General features: G+C 36.5%; 1 protein-coding gene across 1 annotated transcript in view; it reads right to left on the minus strand.

Moving 5' to 3' along the window:
* kcnq5b (potassium voltage-gated channel, KQT-like subfamily, member 5b) overlaps positions 1-20554 on the minus strand; it is a 125773-nt gene that overhangs the window by 10751 nt on the left and 94468 nt on the right. Inside the window, exons 2-11 of the mRNA XM_082164750.1 lie at positions 19064-19154; positions 15756-15882; positions 11203-11378; positions 10854-10979; positions 9952-10062; positions 8656-8751; positions 7600-7694; positions 6718-6744; positions 4371-4591; positions 2454-2562 (exon numbers count right to left, since the gene is read on the minus strand). Of these exons, the coding sequence (XP_082020876.1) occupies positions 2454-2562; positions 4371-4591; positions 6718-6744; positions 7600-7694; positions 8656-8751; positions 9952-10062; positions 10854-10979; positions 11203-11378; positions 15756-15882; positions 19064-19154 (1179 nt within the window). The remainder of the gene's footprint in view (positions 1-2453; positions 2563-4370; positions 4592-6717; positions 6745-7599; positions 7695-8655; positions 8752-9951; positions 10063-10853; positions 10980-11202; positions 11379-15755; positions 15883-19063; positions 19155-20554) is intronic.

The following is a 20554-nucleotide window of genomic DNA, read 5'->3' on the forward strand; positions in this document are numbered from 1 at the left end:
ACAAAGTGATGAAGTCACTGATCACTACATGGTAACTTGCATATTACGTACTGCTGTAATATGTCATGCGGCGTCGCATTATCAACCAGGCAGAACAATCCTCCCATCCACCATAGATAATTTCTCAAATTGCTTATCTAATCTGTCTCAGCTGCTGCCTGAACCCAAACAAACAGATGAACTAGAAGAACTAACTAGCACTATGAGCACCATTCTCTCTAGAACATTGGATGTGGTTGCACCTATTAAATTAAAAAAGGTCAGAGAGAAAAATAAAGCACCATGGTATAACAATACTACGCATGTTTTAAAGAGAGAAACCCGTATTTTAGAGCGTAAACGGAAACAAACTATTTTAGAGGTCTTTAGAATCGCGTGGAAAGACAGTATGTCACGTTATAAAAAGGCCCTAAAAGCGGCCAGGGCTGAGCACCTCCGCAAACTAATAGAAAACAACCAAAACAATCCAAGGTTTTTATTTAACACCGTGGCTAGACTAACAAATAAACAGACGTCAACCGAACAAAATATCCCGTTACAGTTCAGTAGTAATGATTTCATGAACTTCTTCACTGAGAAAATAGAAAGCATCAGAACCACAATTGTAAACGTTCAATCTTCAATCGCGCCTTATAATTCAGCTTCAATTATCACCCCGCAAGAACAATTACAGTGCTTTACAACTATAGAACAAAAAGAGTTAAATAAACTTATCACTTCATCTAAAACAACAACATGTTTATTAGATCCTATACCAACTAAACTACTGAAAGAAGTGTTACCTGTAGCTCTGTAGCAACTGGGCTCTTTCTTGCAACAAGATGATATCTATGAAAAGTTTCAGTCTGGATTCAGACCGCATCATAGCACTGAAACTGCGCTCGTTAAAATCACAAATGATTTACTTTTAGCTTCTGACCAAGGCTGTATCTCAATACTAGTTTTACTTGATCTTAGTGCTGCGTTCGATACTATAGATCATACATTACTCTTAGATCGACTACAAAATTATACTGGTGTTCAAGGACAAGCACTAAGCTGGTTCAAATCATACCTATCTGACCGCTACCATTTTGTCTATTTAAATGGAGAAAAATCGATCATAACTCCAGTTAACTATGGAGTGCCGCAGGGATCTGTATTAGGCCCTCTGTTATTTTCCATATATATGATGCCACTTGGAAATATTATAAGGAAACATGGAATTAGTTTCCATTGTTATGCTGATGACACTCAAATATATATTTCATCACGGCCGGATGAAAACGCTAAATTTTCCAAATTGACAGAGTGTGTTAAAGATATAAAAGATTGGATGACGCGTAATTTTCTTTTATTAAATCCAGACAAGACAGAGGTAATACTTATCGGTTCAAAAAACCGCCCACAAAACCTCGCACAATACAACTTTAACATCATAGGATGTCCTGTTACTTTATCCTCTACAGTAAAAGACCTGGGTGTTATACTCGATTGCAACCTGTCTTTTGAAAATCATATTTCATATGTTACAAAACAGCCTTTTTCCACCTTAGAAACATTGCTAAGCTACGTAATATGCTATCAGTTTCTGATGCAGAAAAGTTAGTTCATGCATTCATGACCTCGAGACTGGATTACTGTAATGCTTTATTAGCTGGTTGTCCTGCATCCTCAATAAACAAGCTACAGTTAGTCCAAAATGCCGCCGCTAGAGTTCTTACGAGATCAAGAAAATATGATCATATAACACCGATTTTATCATCACTGCATTGGTTACCTATAAAGCTCCGTATTAATTACAAGGTATTGCTACTGACTTATAAAGCCCTAAACAGCTTAGCTCCAGTCTATTTAACGGATCTTCTACCACCCTATAATCCATTGCGCTCTTTAAGATCACTAAATTCAAGGCTTTTGGTCATACCCAGGATATCCAGAACCACCAAAGGAGGGAGAGCATTTTCACATTTGGCTCCAAAACTCTAGAATAGTCTTCCTGATACTGTTCGTTGCTCAGACTCGCTCTCCCAGTTTAAAACTAGATTAAAGTCGCATCTCTTCAGCCAGGCATTCATATAATCCTACAGTTCAAACTACAATCCGGCCTCTAGCTCATAAATGCCAGAGGAGAACTGGCCCCCGACTGAGCCTGGGTTCTCCCAAGGTTTTTTTTTCTCCATTAGGTCACCTGATGGAGTTTTAGGACACCATTAGGTCACTTGATGGAGTTTTTCGGTTCCTTGCCACTGTTGCCTTTGGCTTGCTCAGTTGGGGATATTTTGGGGATATTTAATTTAATTTAATTTTATCAATCAATAAATTCCTCTTGAAACAAACTTTGTTGTATTATTTTAATTTAATACTGTGAAGCTGCTTTGATACAATCTGTAATGTGAAAAGCGCTATACAAATAAACTTGACGTGACTTGACTTGAAATATTGCAGCATGAAGGGAAGTAAAGAATCACTACCTCACTGCTCTGATGACGGTCTTCAGTGCGGACGGCAGGTCCTCAGCCGGCATGTCACAATGACACCCTTTCTCATCAAAACCCTCATCGACACCAACGTTAGCCTCACCTGTGACAAACACAATGAAAATCCCAAAGTCATCAGCACTTAAAGAATAAAGAGTCAGTCAGAAAGGAGAGAGTATGTGAAAGTCATCATCAAATTCAAAGAATTGAGAACAATGGAAGAGTAATAAGCAAGAGAAAGGCAAACATAAAGCATTTTCATACTTTTCGATTTTAAAAAAGGGAAAGAGGATCTAATCAAAACAACATCTGAGAGCAACATCAGAGGGAAAAATTCAACATTTGCAAATGCATATAAACTAACAAAGTAGTGCAGTCCAAATGAACTTGAATTGAAATTGATCAATTGTACTTTTACTAAAATACATTTCTAAGAGTATGTACAATTTTAAATCATTCAGAGTGCTTATACAATACAGATAACACCATGGGAGCTCTACCCAGATTCAAGCACATTTCTGCAATAAAATTTATCTATGGCTACACCTATGATGTAAACCAGAGACTAGAAGGAAAATTGGTGTTGGTTGCAGATTCATCTTGCTTTATGCTACATAAAGAATTCACACAAACTGACTCGAGAGGCTGCAATCGATCAGTCTGATAAAAGAGAAAGATATTTACAACCATAGGGCATCATAGAGGAAGGAATATACGCTTCTGGCTAAAATATGAAGGTTCCCACTTTGTGCTTAGAGGCAAAAGGATTCTTGACTGTAGAATTCACAGACGTTACCCCACTTATTGGATGCACATGTGTCCCTCACAAGACCCCAAAAAGGCCTCTTTATACACGTAATCAAGTCTTTAAACTGTATGTCAGGTTATTGTATATTAAAAATTTATATTCAAACTACTGATTAAAAAGTAGACATGTGGTAGACATGTAGTTGCAAATTAATTTGAGTCAGTTGCAAAGTTATTTATAGTTAGTAGAATGTCTGAACTGTACTATTGAAATAACCTATGCGGATACTTGTAGGCTTTTGTTGTGGGGCCCCTGCTTGTTAAGGCCTTCACGTCTTAGGCCGCAGAGCAACAGAGTACAAGACACAAGCATAGTAATACAGTTAAAGTTAGGTAATCATTTTTCATTAACCATTTGACTAAACTATTCAGATTTTATAATGTATATGACATCAAGTGCCTTGCAGCCTTCCCACTGTGTATAAAGACTTCAGATTACATCTAAATCATACCATGCCTTGATATATGCATTCATTAATGTGTCTGAATTATACATAATACATAATTTACAACAGAAGAGTTGTCTTAACCTCACAGGGGATGTAAACAGAGCCTTAAGCAGTGTAGTCCAATGAGTGGATGGAGTTGTCTAATTCAGTGCAATGTTTTTATTGTTTATCTGCCGTACACTAGATAGTTCCCCTCAATTAATGAGGAAGGAATTAATCCTATTCAGTCAAAGGCCTTTGGGACCCAGTCAGGATCATTTGAATTTACAATGATCTCAATCAAAGGGACAAAATTATTTTTAGTGACAACCAAATATTATGATAATTAATATCATAACCATTACTATCACAATGTCAATAAGCTCTCTAATGTCTCATCATGATTGACTGTAATTATATTAGTTATCTCCTGAAATTATGAGATTTTTGGTCTAGTCACAGTCTGTCATTTGAACATATTTTCTCAAAAAACAAAACAAATAAACAAAAAACAAAAAATATTTTACAGGTTATGATCAGATTTTAATTTGTATTGTCTTAATTAATCTTGAATTTCATTATGTTTCTACACTACATAGACAGCATAGAATAAAAATACTTTTTTTTCAATGCACATAGTGGTTCAATGTAATCCTCCAATCAGAATTTGCTTCACCTTCAGGGGTAGACCGTGATTGGCTCTTGAGACGGAGAGAGGGTCTGAATCGGGTGCGGTCATTAAAACTCCAACTCTTCTGGACCTTGGCAGGACTCGATCCATCAGTGCTGATCTCAGCTCCGGGCGAACGTCTGTCTGTAACGGACGTCTGCCTGCTTTTAATGCTCTGTCCACGGGGGCTTGCCATTCTTACTCGGTCCTTAAAACTCAGTTTCTGACTAAAAAGGGGGAAAATTGAGAGAATGAGAGAGTGAAAGAAAGAACAGCACTTTCCTTCCAGCCATGAGCCATGGCAATGGCCATTAAAGAGCAGTATGAAGTAGAAAAAGTGCAGAGGCCAAGTCATTTATTAGATCTGCATTGCTTGCTTAGACTCCCATAGTATTAGAAATGCAGTCAAATAAACTCTAAACAATCATTATGAAAGGCCCCTTCAGATATGATATGCCAAGACAATATGTAATGTAAGATGAAAGACTCTAGAGAAACGCCGACGACAGAGGGATAAAAATCCTTCTGAATTAATATCAATGTTCCATAAAATAAGATAAAGATCTGTCTGTCTGTCTGTCTATCTATCTATCTATCTATCTATCTATCTATCTATCTATCTATCTATCTATCTATCTATCTATCTATCTATCTATCTATCTATCTATCTATCTATCTATCTATCTATCTATCTATCTATCTATCTATCTATCTAATCTATCTATCTATCTATCTATCTATCTATCTATCTATCTATCTATCTATCTATCTATCTATCTATCTATCTATCTATCTATCTATCTATCTATCTATCTATCTATCTATCAGTAATGTGATGCAAAAACACCTGCTCACACAGAGGTCACTTTCTACCCAAGCAGCTTTCAACACAGTTCAACACAGTGAAATTACGTAACCAACTTGAACCAATGTGAAATCTACATGGAGACTTTTTTCAGATTTCAAACATGACATTTTATAGAGAAACTAGAAATGTGATCACACCTCTAGTCTTTTGGTCTCTGACTTTCGGTTGGTCTTACACTCGGGCTTTCTGTTTAATAAGTATCTACTTTGGTTTTTACAAAAGGTCGTTTTATCTTTAGTTCTATTATCTTAAAAAAATACTAGTTCACTCATTATAGGTCAGACAGCTGAACATAACTACTGAACAAAAAGAGCAGCGGCCACTCAAAAATGCAGCACTGCAGTGAGTCATCCACTTCTGTTCAATAATGTCACATTAGCAACTATGCTAATTATGGTATCATTGTCTCTTGGTCATTGATGAGTAGTGAATCATAAATGAGTGGATGGATGGGTGTTTCACACAAAAAAATGTTTAGAACCCACAGAAGTATCATATCCAAACACCTCTTTGAAATCTGTTGTTCACACTCAGGCAAATGGATGAATTTCATGTTTTTGTTCTGTATTTAATAAATTCATAATGATGTGGAAATGATTTTGTCTGGCCTTGTTCATACTGGAAATACTATTATGGCACAATCTGAAGTTCTATCTTAGTAATTATGCAAATGACACCACTAGCTCTTTTCTGTTATCTGGACTGATGACACCATGTCTTAGTAGCTGGCGTGTAATGCAGTCTTCCAAACAGTCTGACTTGACTTTCTCATCTCCATTATTTTCTCTCTCTAATTGAAGCCAAACCCCCAGTAATCACATTTGTCTGGTAAGTGACAAAACATGAAAGCATGAAAACATCTCAATTCATTGCTATTTCATATTCCATCTGCCCAATGTATGTGCCTGATGAAAAATAGAGTGCACTTAATAACAGATTGCAGTAAACAGACATCAGAGGGAAATACTGATCAAATATGGCAGCCTGTTTACACCTCAGAATAAAACGTAGAAAATTAATTTCGAGATTAAGTTTCATATAAGAAATAAAGTCACAATTGTGAGACATAAATGTGCAATTTTGAAAAAATAAAACAACACTGTGAGTAGCAATTACAAGAAAGAAAGTCACAATTGATATGTCATAACAGATAAAGTCAAATTGCATGATTTGAATTTGCATTATGATAAAAAGTCATGATTATGAGGAATAAAGTTGCAATCATGAAATATATAGTCATATTGCCAATTATGAAGTCACATTTTGAGATATAAAGACACAGTTAGAAGATATGAACTCTAATGATTATTACTAGAAATATAGTCTGAATTACAAGAAATAAAGGCCCATTTTTGGGATATAAAGTCACAGTGTGATTTTTTTTTATGGTCAAATTAGGTATTACACTAGTATAACAGCAATTTTCAAAAGTCTGTCTCATTGTAATTTATTTCTAGTATATATAGGATATGAAATAACACAAACCTTGTAGATGGCTCTCCTTGATCCTTTCTGTGGGTGTCAAAAGGTGATGTAGAAAGAGAAATATTTAAATGTGAGACATTAAATGAATCTACAGTAAACAGTCTTTTTATAAACTACACATGCCATAAATTCAGATTCATCCAGTTTATCATAAAATATTTCATGCATACTAATGCACAAAAAGCAACAGCCAGTTTAAAACATAATGCATATACATGCGAATCAAAACATGCAGAGTATTGCAAGGAATTCAGAAGCTCAAGCAAATAAATCTGCCATATGTATTTGGAGCCCTTCTGAATATCTAGTTTATTCTCTGTGTGTTTAAAGTAATGCTTTCAGCAGGTCTAGTTACATTTCATGGTCAAGGCAAAGGCAATCAAACCTTTTCCTCAATCAGGTAGTCAATTTGACTGCTGATAATACTATTAGATGGACAACTACTGCATATTCACGTTATCCATGAATGTGTCATTATAAAACAGAACGTGGGCATAAATCCAAAATGGAGAGAAACATTACTGTCCATTTGCTTATTTTTTCCCCTTTCACCTTGAGAGAAAGACTGCAATCAGGTGATTTTATGGACAGCTAGACCTACAATAGAACCTGGTCTACAATGATTCTTGTGGGTGGCAATGAATGTATCAGACAAATGCGAAATGGACATAAAAACTGACATATGTAGTTTTTTGAATGGTGAAATGAAGAGGATGTGAAAAGAAAAATGGACTGTGTGGGAGACAGGCACAATAAAGTTACATGGGGAAATTTAACAACTTAATAGAGGGAAAGAGGAAAGTATTCCTTTGTGAAAAAAATGAATGAACCAAGGGAACAGAGAGGATATAGAATAGCACCTGCCAGGGGGTTTGTACGTACTTTGTAGGACTGCAGGTATGCAACGCCTTCAAATGAGGTTTCCAGGTAGCAACGGAAACCGAGTTCTCATCAGCCGCATAGCTACGCCACACACACTACATGCAAAAATATATAAAACCAAAAGAACAAGGGATAAAGGAAAAAGGGAAAAGAGAAGAAGAACAATCCCATAGAAGAGAAAGGGAAGGAAAAAAAAGAAAAAAAAAGGAAAAAAGCAGATTAGTAAAAAAACTACACAGGTTTTTTTTCGGTCAGAGCAGGCACCCATACATGCCTCGGGACAGGGATTGTAGACTCATAGTGACGCCAAGTGGCCTCAAGGTAAGGACGACTACCATCGGTGGAGTAATATCGCCACGCAGCCTTATTCAGGGTTAGGGAGAGTAAAACATAGTGAGCAGAAACACAATGCGCACGCACGCACGCACGCACGCACGCACGCACGCACGCACGCACGCACACACACACACACACACGCACGCACGCACGCACGCACGCACACAGACACACACACACACACACACACACACACACACACACACACACACACACACACACACACACACACACACACAAAGAGAGAGAGAAGGGAAGTTCCTCCAATATATTTTGCAACAAATTCAGGAGATTTGTACAACTCTTAATTGCTGGTATTAAAACCACATTTAAACCACATTAAAGCTAGCGAAACACTGGTCCAAACAAATAAAAGTATATTTGCTGTGAACTAAACCTAACCATTTGTCTGTGAGGTAAAACAATTCCCAGTCTCAGACATTTCATAAAAGATTTATCAGGCAACAAAACCACTGGGGTGCATTCAGACACAAATCATAGTAACAGTACATAAAAAAAGATATTGTACCATTAGTGCAAACAGCACTCTACTTAGCAGTGGTTCTCAAAGTGTGGGGCGTGCCCCCCGGGTGACTTAGAGGAATGACATTTTCCATCAAATTCTCTGTCATAAAAATGACACTATAAACCAAATTCTACTGTACAAGATTGTGTAATATCACCAAATGTGAAGGCAGATTCACGGCTCTTGTGTCTAACCTGTATAAGGCAGGCTGCAGGGTTCCTTCTCTTCTCAAAGTGCTTCTGTCTGTGCTGTTCTTGAACCTTTAGGGCAAAACCTGAACCCAAAATGCCCTGCAATGCAAGTGAAGTAGAACCATGTCAGTAATACTGTTAGAATTAGACAATAGGACTATTATAGTAAACTTCTCAGGTTACATACAGTATGTATTCTGGTTCCCTGAGCTGGTGTCTGAAGCACATGTGGGAAAACACCAATTCTATTGGCCAACAGCGTGGTCAGGTGACGTAGTGCAAGCGTGTCAACGAGACCATAAATAGACGCCTGAAAGGCACGTCACCAGATTCTAATAGTCTGAGGGAAGACGTTTTCGGGCATTGCGTGAAATGTCGTAAATCGACGCAGTGTCACGTTCCCCTCTCAGGGAACTGGATTACATACATAACCTAAAAAGTTCCTTAGAGTAAACCTCAATGCTGCGTCATGGCATTGACGCTCTGGGAACATTAATACCCATGTCACTATAATGAAAAATGCCTGACCAATAAGGTTGTGAAGTATGCACAGGGAACAGATTACAGTGTAGTCAAAGCCTGGGTTCAATCCAATTCAACATTAATAATATCCATGAATGTGTGGAAAGGGCCAGCCTGCTACAACACAAACATTAAAAGGTATAAAAAATTAACCCCAAGAGACGCACACTCATTTTAGTCGATACCCAGGGACAAAGCCTGTTGTGCGCCCCCCAGGCAAACTAAAACTGTAAGACCTAAGGGGCACATTCTTAGAATACCTTTCCAATAAGTTAGTGCCTAGTGCTCTAGTGCCTAGAGGCGTACCGCACACCTAATATGCCTGTAGATGAGCTGATGAGCACTTTGGTAGCTGTGTCAGAGACTACCGTTCCTCAAAACACCAGAGATGGCGGGGTAAGGGGAGTAGTCCCCATAGGGCTTCGAGGAAGAGACGTGGTACGGTGCAACAGTCTCTTCCCAAGGGGGCATACCCTGGATGTAACAAACATCAGGGCTTCTTTTTTAACCATCCTAGAGACGATGACAGTCTTCAGATCTGTCCTCGCCCTGGATGGCTGTGTGCGACACCCGGGCAGGTACGAAATAAGATTTAATTGTGTGGAGCAGGCTGGAAACCAAGAAGAACATTAGGAATTGTATCAATTATGCAAATTATTTACAATGTGGTTCTTTATTAGTGTTGTATCTGGAGAAGTGACAAGATGCACAGACACTGAATTAATACTTTAAGCAGTGTAAGGGAACAAGGTATGAGAAAATGCGTGCAAAGTTTACCGCAGGCAGAGTAAAGAAGGAGATCCCAAGCAGGGCAAAACCAGCAGACAGCATTCGTCCAGTCCAGGTTTTAGGAGTCTTATCTCCATATCCAATTGTAGTGAGGGTGATCTAATTAATAAAAAATAAATTAAAAAAAATCCTTAAAAAATTCACGCTTGTTTTTAATCGTAACCTACCATTAATTCATTACATAAAACACAATATGGTTGACATCAACCATGTTTATCCATTCTGCAGGTGAGATGGTATTTAATATAGTTTGGGTCATTTTTCTTTTTACCTTGTGTAATTTGGTAAAACAAAATCCCCCCCATACAAACCATAGTACTAAATGATTATCTATACTGTATATCTGTATGGGTTTATCTCTTCACTTATGCATATATGTGGCCTTTGTCTTTTCCTTTTGGGTTGAAACAATCTGAATGAAACCTGAAGTCTTTTCTATGAAGCGTCAAGGGCTTTCAAGCGAGACCAGAGATGGCATTTGTCATTTTGTCCCATCATGATTACTTTCTATCTCCATGGAAATGGAATCTAATGGGCCTCCGTATAACCTTTATGGAAAAGGTTTCAATACCCCAAACATGGTGGAAGGCAATGAACAAAAGGCTGAAAAAGGGTGAGCCTGAAATTAGAACAGAAATTTGATGTCAATGATCATATTAAACTGAAACTAGCACATCTTGCAATTTTCTAGTAATGTCGACCATTAGCTAGAGCCGGAAAAAATGACCCAGGAATAATGCATCAGTCGCAGAGGTGCTAGAACACATGTCTAGCACCTCATCAGATATAAATAACTTGTTTTGTGAAGCTCATTATAGGTCAGAATATGATTTGTTATGACTCAAGAGAGAATATACCATTGTGCAGAGATGTGGGGAGTGGAGACTCACCGTGCCCCACCACAATGCATCAGCATATGTGGCAAAGTCTTTATTAAACTCCTTTTCCACCAGATAAACCAGGAAAGAGGAAAAGATGAGCACAAGGAACCCGATGTACCAGGCAGTGACCAATTCCTATTAGAAGGAGAAGCAGATACTGAGGACATTTAGAGGATATCTGCACGGCAGGAAAATATTTACAAAAGAACAAAAAGGACTTTTTGATATGGCTATGAATACACAGGATACACAGCAGTTTTTGCTGTTAAACAATGTGTGATTTTGAATTTTTCCAAGCTCTTTATAACCAAGATAATTAAGCAAATAATTCTGGATGATGACTTGTCAATAAACTTACCTTGCTGTGTGCATAAACTACAGATCCCAGAAGCTTCCAAGTTCCTCCACGGCGGTCCATGCGTACCATTCGCAGGATCTGTAAAAACCTCAAGCTTCGCAGTGCAGATGTTGCAAAAATGTTGCTTTGACTCCCCGCCGAAACCACAGCAACAGATGCAATCAGCACTATAATGTCTGATGGTTAGAGAAGAGAACAGAAAACAAAGTTTACATGAGTAGCAAGTGTCCTAACATGATCGCAGAAGATGTCATTCACCATTTGTATGAGCTTTAACTGTACAGTATGTAAAATTCTAAAATAATTATTTCTTGTTACACTGTCCTCAGGACAATTTGATTTTTAATGACCATTATCACAAAATAAATCCCTACAAGATGATCAGGCACATCAATAATATTTTTAAGGAAACTTACAGTACAGAGCCACACTTTCTCCTTCTCCAGATAAATGTTAAAAGTTTTAAAATGTGAGGCTATTAAAGAAAAAATGCATTTAACCAGCATCATTTCATTTGACTTTTTTGGTTCAATCTGTGAAAACGGCGACTTCTTAGGAGACCTTGTAATAATTATGCTGTAATTTCCATTAGACAAAAGCATCCATTAATTAATAGATCTCAACCTTTTTGACTTGGCCACCAATTATATTTTCTCCAGAATGTCTGCTGTAATTATGGCAAATTCAAAATTAAAAAAAACCCCTGAAAATTTGTCAATGAACTTTAATTCAGGTAAATGAGAATGACATCTCATCAGCTCAGACTAGACAATTTACTTCTCATTAATTAATTGGAAAGATTTCCACATTTTTGCTAACTAACAATTTTTGCACACTTTTTTTCTGCAAGTGTATCTTGCCCATATTCTGTGGAAAAAGGGGGCTAAGGGAGGGGGAAAGAGGGAGAAAGAGACAGAAAGAAAGGAAGGACACGGGAAGTTCACAAAGAAACCACATCCACTTGGAGACGTGACATCAAACCCTCAAAGAACACAAACAACTCAAAAGCACTCAACTGCAATAATATTTTCTTTCTCTTTCTAAACCCCCCTCTAATTTCTTATATTCTTTGTAGTCAATGTACTCAAACTTTCCAGCAAATGGGCCTTCAAGCTCCCTCACTCATCTGCTCTCTGCTGTAGTCTGTCGTTCTAAGTCAAATCATCACATTACATGTGTTCTTAAAGTCTTCAGGGAGCCTCGAGCTGGGAGGGAAAATGCTTATTTAGGGGTGTAGAAGTTCACTATATGTATAAATTATGACGCCTTTATCCAGCTGGATGAAGTAAAAAGATGACTCATGAACTCAATGAAAAATACATAAGTCCTTCACATGAAAGAGAGCACTATCCTTCAGAATCAGGCATGTTGAAAAGTGATTTTCTTCCACTGTCTTATAAAGAAATTTTAAAATTGTCCATGCAATGCTCGAACCATGCATGTACAAAAATGTTTAAAAAAAAAAGACTCGAGCCCCTGCTCCTTTAATCACTAATAGTAAAGTGCCCTTTCTCTCATTTTGCGGTGCGTAACTTGAACCGGACCGTGATTTGAACCGAGGAGGGCGCCACTGCAATGCAGTATAATAGGTTAATATTTTTTTATTTAAACTGAATGTCAGAATATATTTACAGTAATTTGACAGGTTTATGCCAGCAAAGGAAATCTGAAACATGTTTTCTCTTTAAATAGTGTGCGGTGAACTAACTTGTCATATAAACATTAGGCTACTTCTACGATGAATGTAAAACTTCAACGATAAATTAAGGTATAATTGGATGTCTAAGAAGAGACTTCTGAACCTTGAAGGTTTTTTTTTATAGCATGTAAACATAATTGTATTTCAATTTATTTCTGGCTGAAGTCACTTGACTCATTTACAGCCCAATTTCATCAATATCATGTTAAGGGAAACAGAATGCCACTATGAATTAATTAATTTATTATGAGTGAATATTTCTATACCCAGAGGCCCTACTTGACCTGAGGGTAAACATTGTTGCTAACAACTGTCTAGTAGCTACATGCACAGGAACTACTGCATTCGCACAGCATTTGATTGTTGGTGGAATATTTTAAGTTGTTTTTTTTTTCTTCAACAAATGGTTTGGGAACAAATGGTTTCCAGAATAAACTTATTCTGGCAGGGTTTATTTTGCTTTGTCAAGTTTAAATGAAGTGTACGTTTCCTAATTGATTCAACAAGTCATTAGCCTCCATTAGATGGTATTTGTGTGTTAAACTGATGAATGAACCCTGCCAGAGAAAGAATGATGTATGTGATATTGTTGTAGGCTATTGCAGGAAAACCCTTCAGCAGTTTTTAGTAACACCAATAATGAGTGTCCCCTGCCTGGTAACTCAAATGTTTCACATGAAAACCCAACAAGAATACTGAATGCCTAAAGTCCAACCATTACTCAGATTATCACCATATAAAATAATAATAATAATAATGTTTTAAGTGGTTGTTTTGCAGGGTTTAACAAGTTTTAGTGGCTCCATAGTAACAAGGGAGTCAACTATTTCTAGAACTGTCCCACTGTCAAAATTATTCCAGTACAGAGACATTTGCTCACTATAAATTCCCAGAATTCACGTCTAAATATTCACTATGATATTTATAAAATATTCAATCCAAGCTGTCAAAGGTGAGAGCAAGTGTAAATTTAAGTGTCAGACATCAGTGTCACTGATGTTTAGGGCATCAAGACCTTTGCTAGTGTTCACAATAACAAAAGGAAACTAGGGAGTAGAATGAGACAACATTTGCATGGTCTGAACACACAGACACATTATTCTCATTATTAATGATGTTCATTACTCTCTTTATTCGTCATTTAAATCGATAGGGCCAGGGCTAAGTGTTAGCACTTAAGAACATACACCACAAGCACCTACACACACTTAAACAAAGTAAAACCTTGTTAAAAGCAAAGCCAGTATTAATGAGCTCACACTGTGTAACAACAGTCTGGAGAACATTAGACAGGTTGAGGGGTCATTGTTTTTTTGTTTTTTTTTGGCAGACACAACTGGAGTATGCTGAGTAAAAGGTTTGAGGTCAAGGGCTAAGTACGGTAACATTATTTAAAAGGCATGAGATAGTTCCTTACTGGTGATCAGTTATAAGGCTGTTGTCTTGGTTACTAAGGAATGAACATGGTTTGTGTCATTTTGGAAGAATGAAAGTTGCTAGATAAAGCAATGCATTTGCAATGGTGGCCGGTATTAATAGTGTTACAAATAGCTGCCAAAACATAATAATAATAATAATAATAATAATACATAGAAGAGAACAGGAATGTGTACACTTCAAATGTTTGGGAACAGTTATATTTTTATATAAGTCACTTATGCTTGCTCACCAAGACTGCATTTATTTAATCAAAAACACTGTAAAAAGAAAGTTATATTGTGAAATTTAATGACAAATTAAATAGTAATTTTCTATTTTAATACATTTTAAAATATAATTTATTCCTTTGATGGCAAAGCAGAAATTTAAACATAATTACAGCAGTCTTCAGTGTCACATGATCCTTCTTAAATCATGCTAATATATGGATTTTGTGCTCAAGGAAAAATGATTCTTATTATCACATAAAAAAAAACAAAAAAAAACATTGTGCTGCTTAATATTTTTGAGGAAAACAATTTAAAAAAAATTCAAGATTATTTGATGAATAAAACGTTCATAAGAACAGCCTTTGTTTGAAATAGCAATCTTTTGAAACAATATATTTACTGTTCAATTTAATGCATCCTTACAAAATAAACTTATGTGATTTAGAACTACCACAAACTAACTAACTAACTAAATATTTTAAGGTCACCAAATATTTGCTTTTTATCTGAACTGTCAACCCATAACCAGTGATGGTGTGTGTGTTTGTCTCTTTAACATATGTCCTTGCAAGTATCCAGGGTTAAAAATGTACTATCTGCAACTACCTGTCATAGTTTTCATTGGACTTGACTGCCTGTCTTCAGTTGTCACGTGTCTTCATCACCGTCATTATCGGTTCATCTGTGTCACCTGTGTTCACTTAATTATCATCATCTGTGTTTGCATTTAAATTCCTTCAGTTCAGTCAGTGTGTGTCCTATCTATGTGATGTGTAATGTGTGATGTCTGCATGGTCCTGCATAGTCCTGCATATGTATTTTAAAAGTTTAAGTTTGTTCCGTCAAACTGAGTCTCCTGCCTGTTCCTGGGAGAACCACAGAGTTACACTACCAAAAGCAAGTAAAAATTGGCTTTGGCGAGAAAATGCAACTTGTTTATTCAATCTACTACAGAAAACATTGTGACTCTAGAGCATTTGTACTCCAACTTTGGAATTTTCCTTGTATAGCAAGTCACCAAAAAGAAAATAATGAGGAACACTATAATACAAATTTTTGGGACATTTCTGTCAAATTTCACTCTATGACCTTGTTTAGAAATGAAAAAAAGTCCCGAAACCCCAATCTATAACCATGAAAAGACTCATGAAAAGGTTCTGATTTTATGGAGGGAAACTAGTCTTGTACATTCATTGAAAGCTCACCTATGACACAGAAAGGCTTCCTTGCGAAGCGTAGTCGCCCTTGCCATCCTCTGTACCGGCAACAACAACCAGCAGACCAGATTCGAATGATGTACTCCAGCCCAAACACAACGATCATCACAAACTCCTACAAAGACAAAAAGACATTTTCAAGTTTGTTTGTGTGGGTGTGTACTAGTATCATCTGTGGTTGGTTGCTAAAATGATAACACTGTTAAACAACTACATTACATTCAGTCCTGGAATTGCACAGTCAGGGAAGTACTGTACCTTGTGCACAACAGCACATTTTAAGTCAAGACACCCCAGGTGAATAGAGTAAAACATTTAAACTAATTGACATCATTATATTTCCGGAGTTGATTAATCACAGTACATTAAAACATATTTTTGTATGACAAGTTTTCTGAGATAATATGTTCAAATATGCAAATTATGCATTATCTAATTAAAACTGCATAAATTTACATACATTTACAGAACAGAAATCAAAATAATGGATGAAGCCATGCAGGTTCAAAATTCTTGTTTCATTTAGTCAAATTCTTAAAGGGGTCCTATTATGCCCTTTTACGAAGTCTTGATTTTGATTTTAGGGTGTACTAAAATATGTTTTCATGCTTGATTGTTCAAAAAACGCATAATTTTTCAAATATTTTACATTATTACAGCTCCTATCTATCTCCAGTCTGGTTGAACGCGTAATTTTTTATGTTGCCCCACCTTCCGAAATACGAAATGTGCTGTGATTGGTAAGCTGGCCCAGTGTGTTGTGATTGGCAGCGCTTAGCGCATGTTCGGGAAATGTCACACCCCTTCATAACCGCAAGCTCTACTCAGATTTAAATCTTAACAATGGCGTCAATTTCAAACCAATTCAAGCATGATTCAGACCCTGACAATGTTAACAAAGAGGATCGTCCAGAAAGGATTTCAAGTACGAACTTTGCAAGCACGGATTTCACAGGACATTTCAGAGTGGTATGTTTTTTTAATAATTTTTTTTATAGATACAATGTTCTACAACATTTAATCATATTTGTCGAAAAACTATGCTAATACAAACAGTAAACGATAAAAAAATCATGGATAATTTTCCTAAGGGGTGGTCGTACAAAAGCAAGAGCTTACAGAAGCTACAGTAAACACTACATCAACAAAGCTTTGCCCTTCATTTACATCATAGCTATCATAGCAACTACATAAAGCGTATAATTCAAACTGTTAATAGAAAACACAACTACAAAAAAGTTGTGATCCATAAACAACAGTTTGTCCCAACAAAATGGGAATGGCTACGTCTTTCAGGAGAAGCTTTTGTGCATATAGCCTGCATTGTACTCTGTCTGTCTGCTGTTCTCCTTAAAATGTGCAGTGCACAGATAAGAGTTGAGGTTAAAATGTTCAGGAACAGTGTTAAAAATACATTTTAATCTCTCTAAGTTCATCAGCCCTAGGACAAACTTTTACCCGGGGTGGAAATAACAGTGACAACACTCTTCATCTTCTTTAGCCTCGCCAACTTTTTTTGTGTATTCTGTGGGCGGAGATTATTTAAATGAGGAACATTTTGACTACATAAGATCCGGAAAAAGTGTGTTGTAGTCCAAACGAGTCGTTTGTTGTAGTTCTTGAAAAGTGCTCAATCAGCATCATTTAACACTAAATAATGTAAGAAAAAGTGAAAACGCATAATAGGACCCATGGGCGTCGGAAGCAAAAAAAAAGTGGGTGGGTCCTCCCCCAGAAAAATGTTACTAATGTCATTTCATGTATTCAGATGCCTTTTAATTAAACAAGTAAACTAAACTCGCCTCCACGTCGTGCATTAAATGCACAGCTATCCGTGGATTAACCTGCTGATACCATGGTAATTTGCCAGCATTGACAACTTAAAGCTGTTATTGATGTTTGCAATGCAATATTTGACTGGAAGGGTACAACGGGCGGTTTTTTCGTCAGTTGTGGCTCGTTGAGAAATATAATGTAGCTATTTCAGCGGAAAGGGAGTTTAATTCATTAGGGCATTCCTCAATTGGAATGGATTTGACTGACGACGCTCTGAAAAGCGAACAGACATATGCGCTGAATGTAAAAGTGAGTGGGTCCAATATCATTGGTCTTAAAAAGTGGGTGGGTCTTGTCCCACCCATATACAATGGTTCCGACGCCCATGATAGGACCCCTTTAATACCCCTCTCAACAGCCAGAAAAAAAAGAAAAGATAGTTTTAAGGAATTACATTTTTAGGAAGTTTTTAGGAATAAAATTATGAATCAGGCAAATGATGTATGAACAAAACCCTCAGAATATTGATAAGAATAAAAAAATTACGTTTGGTGCTTTTGAAATGGATATTTCTGGCTCGGTACTTGAGAAAGACCAAATTTTGAGTAATCTGCCTTTAAAGATACTGTAATTGCAATATATGCAAATAGATCAAATACAATAAAATAAACACTTAAAAGTGTATTTTGGATGATTTCACAGAGAATTCACAGAGCTCAAAGTAATTTAAAGACCACTATTATCTTGACTGTATCCTGTCTTTGCATTTTCAATTATAGAGGCAGCAGTGTCACTGAATAAAATATATTTCATTATGATCCCATAAGTGTGCAGCTTTAGCTTCAGAGCTCTGACTACAGACCATCAACATCAAACATATCATGTTTGGTGTCAGCTGAGTCAATAAACGAATCAGGTCAATTTTTTATGGCAATTATTACCAGTACATAAACCAGCAGACTTCCAGGAACAGAAACCTGCATAACATAAGCCTTTGATCCGCTGATCCAGCCTCTCACCTGTAGCAGGCTTATTTCAATGCTTTGTAATCAAATAACTATTGACAATATTCCATCATACTGTATTAAATCCAGGGATCAACTTCTGACAAACAATAGTGGGGCATATTTGGTTGCAGTTATATTTAAATTTTACTGATCTGAATAACTATATTAACCTTTGCTGTATGGTACTATTAACATATCACCAACATTGAATTCAAGTGGAGACTCATCATAAGCTAGCTGAATTTGGTGGATAGCAGATTACTGCAAATAGCTGCATGTATCGAATGTATAAAATAAGTTACACTATCCCATAAAATCTGAATTGTTAGATTCCACTGCATGCTGTGACAGATTATATAAGGCTCAAAACATACAATTACCTGTGGTATTACATTAGAGTTAACACAAAGTTCATCCAATGGTTTTTCTTTAAACTTCTTTGCATGAGACTGGTTTCATGCTTCATTTTTATTATTTTTTTTGGTATAAGTTTGACACTAGATAAGCTCTTACCAAGATCAGAAGACTTTGAGAGGCCATTTCCTGGTGATCTGGAATGGTAGAGAAGACAGACAGCACCAAGCAGCCAAACACCAGGACAAACCTATAAAAAAGACAATAGGAAGAAGAAGAAAACAAATTATTGAAAGAGTTAATTAATTTTATGTTGTTTGTCTTTAAGATTCAACATTAACTTAAAATTGATCAAATAAATATTTTTCTTCAAATGATGATCTGATAATCAGATGATTATCTGATTTTATCTTTATCTCTCTGTTTAGACACTAATCAGAAACCCTTCTCCAAATATTTCAAACTCTAAGTACCATAACCCTAATTTCTCATCATCAATATGAAAGATGGCATGAGGGAAACCACTGTTCAGAAAATAACTGTGCCAGGAGATTTGTATTATTGACCCCTTCAAATAAGGGGTGGGAGACATCTGTTTTTGATTATTGGACTTCTACTTCAGCCGCCTGATCTCTCTCTCTCTCCCTTACATTAGCTTTATCCCTCTTGCTCCATCTAGTCTGGTTCCCACTGTCTTTTTCTCAATTACTTTGTCCATTTCCCTGCAAATTCTCATGCCTCCCTCCTTCTCTTTCCTTACTTTCTTGCTGCTGTAATCTCCTACATACATATATATGAAGGTAAAGAATCCAAGAGACATTGAGGAAATTTATAAACAAAGAAAAAATAAACACAACTAAATAAAATACACATTTTATCAAAATAAAGAATTATTATAAAAGTATTATAAAATATATTATAAAATTATAAAAAATAAGCAACAAACCCTCAGACATTCACAAAAAATTCCTCAAGCTACATTTGCAGTAATATGTACTAGCATTTTTAGTAGGCTGAAGTAACTTATATTGACTATTAAAAGGATCGATAAGACCAATGACTCAAACTTAGATAAAACCCATCTTCTAAAACCAGGTAAAATTTAAACTGCAGTGGTCTAACATAGAGCTTCACTGCCTGAAGGCCTATATGAAACACATTCCTTTGACCTAATACAATTCGACAGAACTGAATAGATCAGAGAAAATACAACCTTGACTGACCCCTTGACTTAGATGAACAGTCTTTGCTGCCGTGTGCAGTTACCAAAGAGCTTTGCACCCAATAGCATTGATGAGACCATAATTATTCTTACAAAATACTTTACCACCCTCTTTTCTATACTTTCCAGTTTTTTTTTTATAAAAACAACTCTACTTTGTAAAATTATCAGTAGAGCTAATTAAGCACCATCTTCATCAGATGTGTTTACAGAATTTTCCCACTGTAAGACTGAAAATTGGAGCTGTGCATTGCTCTTGAGACTCCTTTCAAGTGGTGCCATGTGGTTGTGCTGGATTTTGTCTGAACTTACCCGAGTAAACTAGAAGAAGCTGTAATTTAAGACCGTATGAGAAGGGGCTTATAAAACAGAGGTTAAAGGCTTCATCCAGCGTCAGTGCAGCGTTTGTGTGAAAGCAGTGGGCGTGA

The sequence above is a fragment of the Leuciscus leuciscus genome (genome assembly GCF_965113295.1).
Source record: "Leuciscus leuciscus genome assembly, chromosome: 3".
Taxonomy (NCBI): Eukaryota; Metazoa; Chordata; class Actinopteri; order Cypriniformes; family Leuciscidae; genus Leuciscus; species Leuciscus leuciscus.